The sequence below is a fragment of the Oreochromis niloticus genome, linkage group LG23 (assembly GCF_001858045.2).
Source record: "Oreochromis niloticus isolate F11D_XX linkage group LG23, O_niloticus_UMD_NMBU, whole genome shotgun sequence".
NCBI lineage: Eukaryota > Metazoa > Chordata > Actinopteri > Cichliformes > Cichlidae > Oreochromis > Oreochromis niloticus.
In genome coordinates, this window is record NC_031986.2 from 41,745,374 (window position 1) to 41,755,213 (window position 9,840).

General features: G+C 38.8%; 1 protein-coding gene across 1 annotated transcript; it reads right to left on the reverse strand.

Moving 5' to 3' along the window:
• Positions 1 to 452: 452 nt before the first annotated feature.
• On the reverse strand, positions 453 to 9,725 carry LOC100691063 (ras-related protein Rab-8A). Its single transcript, XM_003439847.5, has 8 exons — positions 9,333 to 9,725; positions 8,765 to 8,825; positions 7,816 to 7,876; positions 7,243 to 7,320; positions 5,733 to 5,822; positions 5,566 to 5,631; positions 3,512 to 3,562; positions 453 to 3,379 (listed from the first exon to the last, which is right to left on the reverse strand). Exons 1-8 carry the CDS (start codon positions 9,454 to 9,456, stop codon positions 3,290 to 3,292), a joined length of 621 nt encoding a protein of 206 aa, XP_003439895.1. The 5' UTR covers positions 9,457 to 9,725; the 3' UTR covers positions 453 to 3,289.
• Between the last annotated feature and the right edge of the window lie 115 nt (positions 9,726 to 9,840).

Genomic DNA, 9,840 nt, shown 5'->3' on the forward strand with positions numbered 1-9,840 from the left:
TACTTGTAGCTGTCCTCAGTGTCGTCTTCTGATAGTGCAATCCTCTCAGTTCTGACCATCTTCCCTCTCTTTGTTACACTTCTCCAGCCCGAATGACATTGCAATATGTCTCATTTACTCCTGGCATACAGCTTGATGTAGAGGATAGCAATTGTGCCATTCTGTAGTCGGTATCCCTAGCGAGTCTTGTTAATGATCTAGCCTGGGCAGTTCAGGCCTATGCAGAACAGCAATGGGGACAGCATCTGTCAGTTTGAACAGGTCATCTTGACCTTGACTACATGCCTAAATGCATTAAGGTGCTGCCATGTAATTGGTTAGATGCATCAACAACCAGCTGAACAGGTGTACCTACACTGAATGTAATGCTAATTGTTTATAAATTAAAGAAAAACATCGAGTACTTGTCCTGCAAATGTTCTGTTTTTGCACAGAAAAACATACTAGACACATTTAAGAATCTCATTTTTAATAAATCATCAAAAGTACACATATCTACAAAAAGTGTAGACCAATAAGATTTATGAAACTACAGTACAATCATTGTAGATCTTATTTACAATTGCTGAATTATTTACTTTATTCCACATGAAGCCCATCAGTAATCAGCAAAGAAAGCCAATTGTAGTTCAGGAATGCTTAAGATATGTGAACACAGAACCGTCACATTTGCAAAAGGAAGAGAATTACAGAATAAAGCAATGGCAGACTGTAGCTCACAATGCTGAATATTCATCAAGCTGTGAGCTGATTTTAACTGAGAGTGATTTTAAGAAACAGCCAAAACAAATTTAAACCAGCAAAGCTGATAATGTTTCCTTAAAGCCACAGGAAAACCTTTTTGTTACAGGTTTGATTCGATGACTCTTCAGCACCACTTCAAAGGACCTGCTTAACTGGCCTTTTGACGTGATTCGCTCAATTTCCTATTTTTTGTCCTCTGATGAACTCTCAATGTAATAGCATGGAGTGACAGCAGAAAATAATAAAACAAGATCAAGGATCCTCTGCACAATTCTAATCTCAAATAAAGCTCATTAAGTCAACTGTGCAAAGCCTTTTGAGGTTTCCTACGCACCAAAAATGCATAGATTAGATGGCCATAATACTGGACCAAAACAACACAGGAGGAGAGGTGGAAGACGGTGGTTTCCAAAAGCATCAGAAGCTACGCGAATGCATAACCAACATGGCGAGAAAAAAAAAAAGTTCTATCACTAAGTGGGAATGTTGTGAAAACAAAAAGAAAATCTCTAGATTTCTGGTTTCAGTGCTCAGATGTTTTAAGGAAGCCCGGAGAGGCTCTGTGGAAATCTTGTGCATGCAAATTCTTTGCTTTCAGTTAAGACTTGCAATAAACACAGACAATAAATGTTAAGAAATCTTTTTTTTCCAAAACAGAAAGAAAAAGGAAGAAAAGTGCATAATCAAGAAGAACATAAAAGGGCACTTTGTCATTTTGGTGCTATGATTTGTTTCACTCCATAAATACTGCTACAGCACAGCACCTATCCAAGGCCCAGGAAACAGTTGTGTTTATGTTCCCCCATTGGAACAGACAACTGGAACAAGTACTAATACATAAAACCACACTTTCATCGTTGCTGTGACTCTTTCTGCTGTGTAGCTGAAGTTGCCTCCAGGTGGTCAGTGTAGGTATTGCTAAAACGGTGTGGAAAGCAACATCAAAAAGGAGCATGTGTGTGCCCTTAAATTACCCCCCCTCTCCTAAAAACCCAACCCTACTGCAGACATGTGAACACAAGAAAAAAAATCAGGGCTCTTTCATACATTACATTGCACATTAAAGAGGACTGGAATGTTTTAGCAGAAGACACGAGAAGAAAGGTCATGTAAACCCCACTGTGGATATGATGAGTGACATGTGCTGGCATTACTGTATAATACGGTGAATCATAATCAATTATATATATATTTACACGATGCATTTACATAGATGTGGACATTAAGGAAAGAGCTAGATCACCCTGTCAGTACAAATATCTAGTATAATATCTTTCAAAAAGGGGGGCGGGGGGATTCGGGGATTGCACGCATCACTTTGGAAGCACAGGTTCTCAATCAAAATATTAGAAAAATTAAACACGAGTGTAATACGTGTATTCTTTAAGTATAATCTGGGCTTTTGTTGGTCATAAGGATCAAATACAGCGCTGCCCAAAGGTTTATGGTGACTGTGGAACATCCTTCCTTTTGAAAGAAAAGGATATTTGTTTTTATGTAATAGCGCATGAAATTAATGATTAATGGAATTATTCATCAGGAACCATCACTGAGCTTTAATGGAAGATCAAGCATACAGAGCCCTGTTTTCAGCAACCATCGCCTCTGGCTTCAAATGTCGCATCGTGTCACCTAAGGCAAGTTTATCATGTAAGAAGCTGAAGAATGCTGTGCTGACTAAAGAAGCAAACAATGCGGCTAGTTCAGCGTCTGGAGAATCAGCCTTTGTGTCTTGGATTAAAGGCTCAAAATGCACCTGAAAAAGTTATATTCTTCTTCAAAGAAATGCAACAGCACTTCCTACTCACTTCAAAACTAGTCTGGACGAATAAATTTTTTTAAAAAGCTGCCAGATGAGGAACTGTGAGGCGTTTCTGTGTGCGTTTCTCAGACTTGTCCTGTTGTTGTTCAGCTGGGCACTGGGGTCTCCCACTTCTCCTTCTCCTCTGGTTAGTGCTCTTCTGTGCACAGAGTTTTGGCAATGTTGAACGTGCAACGTCCTTAATCTCTAAGAAGAAGAATACTTTTTCTTTTTTTTTGTATCCAGTCCATATAGTATTTAGCTGTGCATAATCAGCTTTTGAACATGATAAACTCAGAAAATGGCTGCTTAAAAAAATTTGCCTCTTTAGTTACGTAGATATTAAAACTCTCTCAAATTTGATGAACGAGTCCCTTAATTATTATTCGTCACTGCCGAAAGGTTGGATCTTTCTTAGTATTCAAGGAAGTGACCATTAAGAATCTTTCACTCTTGTGCCTACAATGAAAATAGTAATTAATGGGGGGTGGGGGAGAAAAAAGAAATCAGATTAAATATGTAACAGAGCCCACAGCAGTTAGATCCACAGGTATTAAAGGAAGACTGGTAAACCAAGGGGGGGTAGACTTTTCCTTTTCCTAATTACATAATCACGGGACAAATCAGAAGGAGGAGGAAGACAAATGAAGAAGGATAAAACAGAGATCAGCGTGTGCTCTGTCCAGTTATGTCCAGTGGGGGGACACGGTTAAGGCGATGGTGGTTGCCGACGGGCTCGTCTTCTCACAGCAGCGTGCAGCGGAAGAAACTGCTCTTCTTGGGTTGTTCTGTAATCTTTACTCCCTGATTGCTGCCCTGTGGGTTGTTTCCCTCCTAAAAGGCACAAATGTTAAATCCCATTAATTAGGAAAACACCCAGACACCAGAAAACCCCACTAACACCATACCTACTAAAACTACTGTGGGTAAGCTATTAATAGGGTTTTCACTTCTCTACTTTCTTACCAGCTTCTTGTCCATTTTTGCCTTAATGTCTCTGGCAAGCGTTAAGAAGGCCTGCGGACAAAAAAAGAACGTATGAGATCATTACATTGCATTAAAGTAATACATCTGTAAATTATCACTGAGAAATAAATAATAAACAACAAGACGATGTAATCCCAAACAACAGGAGGAAACAAACAAGTGTTCCAGCAATTATCACAGGGAATGTAAATGTGGGTGGCGCTCTCTGACAGGAATGTGATGGGCTTCATCGCCAGCCTCCACAAGCTCACGTCAGCTGAGAGGAGGTTTTACTGCAAGCTGTGTAACGTCAAGTCTCAGAAATGGACAATAACTCATTTTTTATTACTTGGCTTTTAACTCAGAGTGGTTTCTTATTACCCTCTATTTATTATTAGAATAATAAAAACATCAAAAATAATCAATGATTCATTGGATTTGTTGTGTGTTGTTTTGATGCCTTCTATAGCACTTTGCCAAACTTGTGCTTTTAAAAAGTGCTCTATTAATAATTCATTTTGTTTGTTTGTGCGGTTGTGAACACGGTGATTAGATTCAGGCACAGCTCAGAACAACCACACAGACTCTTTGGAGGAGGTTGTTTGACCCAACTACAACGTGTAGGCTGCAAGTTTGAGAGTACCACATGTGCCAAGGGCAAAAACTGTAGTAATTAACCACGAAATGAAGTGAGGGCTAACTAAACTCTCCATGTTATCCACTAGTCTAGAATAGGCCACCTTCATCCTGTATTTGTTTTTAAGATTGTTTATTGTCCAGATGTGTCTGTGGCGCAAACTGACAGTTCTTGTGTATTTTATAATTCTGCATTTGGTTTGGTTGGAGTTTTCTCCATGTGAAAAGAAACCAAATACCAAAAAACAAGGAAAAGCTACGAGTTTACAACAAAGTGCATGTGCATGTGAAAACACCCCAAGACCAGAGGGAACACGGTGAGGGCAGTTTGGTGTGCTTCACGGAGCACTGCTGCACTCCTTCCTTGCCTCTGGCTTCAGGACTTTGGGGAGACAGGGATATTAATCTGAGCAGTAAGAAGATATGTGGAGGGATTACACTTATGATGATTGAAAAGTGGTGAAATCCCAGTCGTGGAACATTCCTGGGGCCTGAATACTGAATTACTAGCTGATGGAATGCGACCATATTACTTGATGAAGAAATTCATCTTTGCTATTGCTCTTTGTATCCACTTTGAAGGAGCAAAAGGTTTGGATTCTGTGGCTGGGCATGATTAATGGATTCTGACCACACGGCAGCTGAAAACTTTCTCTAATGTGTTTAAAGACACAGAAACTCTTCACCATTTCATGCCATAATAGCCACATTCATTTCAGATAAAATTATCTCTTTTTTTTTACATTGTTTATCAATTATAGTTGTATTCATGGTGTATTTTGGTTTTCATGTAATTGAATGTTGTAACTTTGTGTATTGTGAATGTAAGCCCAACAAGGGACAATAGTTGGAAATTAGCAATAGCTATAAACTTCTGTGCAGTACATGAGTTTCAAGTTTTATATTTGGACTATGTTAAACTGCACTGTCCCTTTTAAACAAAGAATTAAAAGAAAGATTTAAGATCATTATTTGATCATATTGAACTCTTTCTTTACTTTACCTTTCAAAGTTATTTTGAACGGTTATATTCTACCTATATATTTAGTGACGTTGTTTACACTTTAAAGAAAAACTTAGGTAAGAGTATCAAAGTCATTTCCCAACCTTTGGGATAAACAAAGTATTTCTTTTTCTTATAACGTATAAATATTTGGTTTTAGGTATGCTTGTAGGCTTGTAATATTCTGATAGAGCAGCTGAAAGCTGCTTGACCCTGCTTCCTGCTAATATATTGAACTAAGTACAATCGTGTCGCTGTCCGGTGTGGATTTCAAGAGTTAAAAATGATTTAACATCTGAACTGTCGCACATGTGCTGTCCCCTAGTTTTACAGAGTAAAAACATAAATTAAGCTGGCCATCTTCCACAACACCACTTTCAACAACTAGCAAGTAATTACCGAAAAGTGAACTCACATTCTCCACGTTGATGTTCGCCTTCGCACTGGTCTCCATAAATTTGATACCGTACTCCAGCGCCAGCTGACAGCAGAAGAAAAGAGTTATTAGTGAGACTATTCAGACATTACTGTTATATTGTGGGGACCTCAGAGTAACATTATCACCAACAAATCAATTCCCACCTTCTCTCCTCTTTCTTTGGACACTTGCCGCTTGTCATTAACGTCACACTTATTCCCGAGGACCATCCTTTCCACGTCTGCTGATGCATGCTGTGGAAAAGAAACTTTCGTGATGAACAGGTAGGAAAGCTGCCTCATATATACTAAGAATATACTGGTATGTTTTCACCTTGTTCAATGCCACCAGCTCATCAGTCAATAAGAACATCGTTACTAAAGGTAGCTGATGTTGATGTTTATCTGCTGTGTATTTTACACTCGTTAAATACTGTGTCGGTTATTTATGAGGCTGACGAAAAAGACCTCTGGAATTTTTTTTTTTTTTCTACCAAAATTTTTTTATCGTGAATGATTAAAACTGTTGCATGAATCTGTATGTGTTACATCCTGTGAGGCTGTGGGAGTGTGTGGGTGGGGTGTTTGCCCGCTCTCTCCGCCTCCTCCTCTCTTGCTACTCCTACCCCCTCTGTCTCTCTCACTCTCCTCTCTCCCCAGGACACAGCTGCTTTTGATTAGCCTTGTTTGCGACCTGGGCCCAGTCAGCAATCACCTCTGAGGCTATATAAGCTGGGGATGAACTGTGAGTGAGGTGGTTTTTTTCCCCTGTGGCTCTTTTCCCAGGTTTTGGACAGGCTCCTTCGAGCAGTGAGTAGACGGGCTTGTGGGCCTGGAAGTGTCTCCCCGTGGTGAGGAGTTAAGTAGGAAGTGTGAGAGGTGGGAAGTGCCTCCCTAATTTGTTTGGTAGTTTTTTTTCCTTTTGTGGCTGCAACTGTTTCCTTTGTTTCTTTGGCATTATTGGTAAAACAGCATTGCCAGCTCTTTAAGTTAAGGTTATTTGTAATGAAACTATATCATTTGTAATAAAACTATATTATTATAGAACAACTCTGTCTGTTTTCCTTTTCATTCCATTTCTGGACCCATTTGTTACTGGTTCCCACACCCCTAGACCTCTTCGTGGGGACGTAACAGTATGTTTACATTTAATGTAGTAACATTAAATAGTTTTGCTGTTACTTAATAATTATAATTTTGCTTCTCTGGTACAAAAGAGAGAATGAATAACAAATAACAATGCAAAACATGGGCATAAACATCAGCTATTGTCCAAATTGATATTCTAAGCACTGAGAAATTCAGATTTGATACCAATTGTTGAACCCTAACACAAAAATTATAATTACAATTATTCTGTAAAACCCAAATAGATTAAGCTACTTAAATAAATGTAGCTCTGCAGGAGGATTTGGACTTTTATTTGTTGACAAAATTACAAGGAAAAGGATGTGCAGGAGGCAAAACAAGAGGGTTCCTGCAAAACAGGGCCTTGCACAATAATTGCTTTATCTTAATTATCTGGGTACAATAATTTTAATCGTAACAGAAACTGAATCAAAACTACAGCGTTACTCTATAGCACTTTGTAAAAGATCAAAATCAATAATTAACCAAAGAGGAACAAATCTGAACAGAAAGAACTAGAAAAGTACGAGTAATGCAAGGGTTTTACCTCTTCTATATTCCGTATCCAGTTCTTGATGTTTTCAAAGGACTTCTCATTGGTAATGTCATACACTAACATGATGCCCTGCAGAGGTCATAGAGCAGAAGACATAAGATCAGTGCTGTCATCTCGTATTTCTTAAATCTATCTGATCCACAGAAACAGAGCTGAAAATCAACTCTAATGAAAATATGCAGCTCATGTAAGCACTGTGAGATAACCATTTGTTATTAATTAGTACTATGTCAATAAAACGAAACTGACATGAAACATCATCTACTGGTGATGAATCATGTTGTGTTGGAGCAAAGTAAAAGGACTTTGGTCAAAGGTAAGAAGGTCCAATTAGGTTTACAAATACAAGCATACTAACTGTATGCTTGTAGGAGGGACTAGCAAAAAATGCCAAGGTGCTGTAGTGAGCGCACCTGATTTTTTAGGTGTACACCACATTAACAACAATGTGGGGTGTGGTTCTAGTAGAAGTTCATGCTGCAGTGCATACATCATTTCACCTACTCCATTCCCAGAGATTATCTCAGCTAATGTATTATCTGAAAGGCTGACGATGCAACTTACCATGGCTCCTCTGTAGTAGGCTGTTGTGATAGTCCTGAACCTCTCCTGTCCTGCTGTATCCCTACACAGAAGACACATCTGCTAACTATTCTCACAGAACATATTAAAAGTATAACAGCTTTTTTTTAGAGATTTTTTAAAAGCATACAAAATAGGGAGCAGGACCAAGTTTCCAAGTGTTCCATACAAGTGGTGTATGGTGAATTTCCATGCTTGACACAATCCTATTCTGGTCAGTTACAGTACTAGATACTGTCCAGTAGTACAGCAGTTATACAATAACTTGTTCAGCTAACACCAACAATGTGAGGTCATGATCGTTCGTGACGCTAGGTAGCCAAGTCAAGGCTGTGTGGTGTTTTGCTTTTGAATTTCTCTCAAGTCTCAGGAATAGGGGGACAAATAAAATCATTCTAATCCTGTATATTTCTCTAAAATATACAGAATTAGATTCAGGGTAAGACTTAACCTTAACCCTAAGAATGGTTAGACCAATGGTGACCAGACCAGACCTAACCAGACCAAATGTGGGGAGTACACAGAGTATGTTTGTTTGGGAACTTTCCATCTGTAAGTTAATAAATACACACAGAAAATACAGGTATGGCAGTGATCATGTAAATAAGTAAATACAAGTAAATACCTGTTTTTAAAGATAACTTTGTTATGAAACATTCTTCCTGATTTAAATAATTTATAAAATAATACATTTCTAATTTAAATTAGTTTGTGCTGCTGTTAAATTGCATTGCATCATACTGAACTGCTTCTTCATCAGAAATGCTTCTCAGTTTAAAACAATTATTCTAAAAAGTAAAGAGTGCAGGCATGCTGAATTACGCTGTCTCTCTTTCAGTTTGATATATGTAATAAAAGGCAGCTTAATATCACTGTCACCCATCACCAAACCCTGTCAGATGAAGACAATTTATGGACTTGTCTATCTTACCATATCTGTAGCTTGATCTTCTTTCCATCTAATTCTATTGTTCTGATTTTGAAGTCAATACCTGAAGAAAAAAAAAGTCACATCAATTGTTGACTTTTGAAGCACCACAAACTTTGCCTGACCACCCCACAGACAGTAACAATATCTGTTTTTAATGCACGGAGAGTGTATGTCGAGATAATTCACACTTTTATAACGTTGGCAGAAGGAGTGCGAAGTACAGGGCAGTCTGTCATAAGGGAAATGACACTGCCAACTACCACTGTTAGCTTTGAAGCATGCTAGCTCAGTTTACCCCTGTTAAGGTATTTATTACGATAAAAATCGCAGGTGGGGTGCACTCTCATGGAAATCACATATATTTGAGGTTGCCAAATATTCAGGCCGGTTACAACGTCTGTGAGGTTTCTGGAAAGCCCCTCTAACTAGCCGGTTGAAAGCTTCCTGACTAGCCTGTAGTACAATATGAATGCTAGCCAGAAAAGTTAGCAGAATTAGCCTGTCGGGATGGGCTACTCCTATGTCTCTTTTCGTCCAAAACCACACCGATAATTCGGCTTTTACCCACCTATAGTGGAGATAAACGTTGAGTTGAAGGCATCTTCTGAAAATCTGAAAAGCACGCAGGTCTTCCCAACGCCGGAATCGCCGATTAAAAGTAGCTTAAACAAGTAATCGTAAGTCTTCGCCATGTTATTAGTTAGCTTACTACTGCGGATATCCCGCCCGTCGCGGACAGGGAGGCGTCACTTCCTGCGAGCTTCTTTTGGACAAATCAAACGTCACTCCCCACTGTCGTCGTGGCTGCTCTCCCGAGGGGGTTTGCTCGTTTTGATGCCTGTATCCACCCGGGAGAGTGTTGTTAATTAATCGCTTAACTAACCACTGCTTGTAAGAACACAATACTAAGCCGCTGGTTATGTGTAGTCCAAAGGAAACTGCACACAATTGTTTAACCCTGAGAGTTTCTAAGAGTTTTCTACTTTCGCTTAATTTATTGTTGCTTCTTATCTTTTTTTTTATTTTTCTTTTTTTTTTACAACAGGTGTTATTAAGACCTGTTAAGATTTTGTTTT

Coding starts and splice junctions, on each gene's coding strand:
- LOC100691063 (XM_003439847.5), bottom strand. CDS start 9,456: ATGGCGAAGACTTACGATTACTTGTTTAAGCTACTTTTAATCGGCGAT. Junction 8,826..9,332: donor AACGTTTATCTCCACTATAG/GTGGGTAAAAGC, acceptor TTTTTTCTTCAG/GTATTGACTTCAAAATCAGA. Junction 7,877..8,764: donor AAGATCAAGCTACAGATATG/GTAAGATAGACA, acceptor TCTTCTGTGTAG/GGATACAGCAGGACAGGAGA.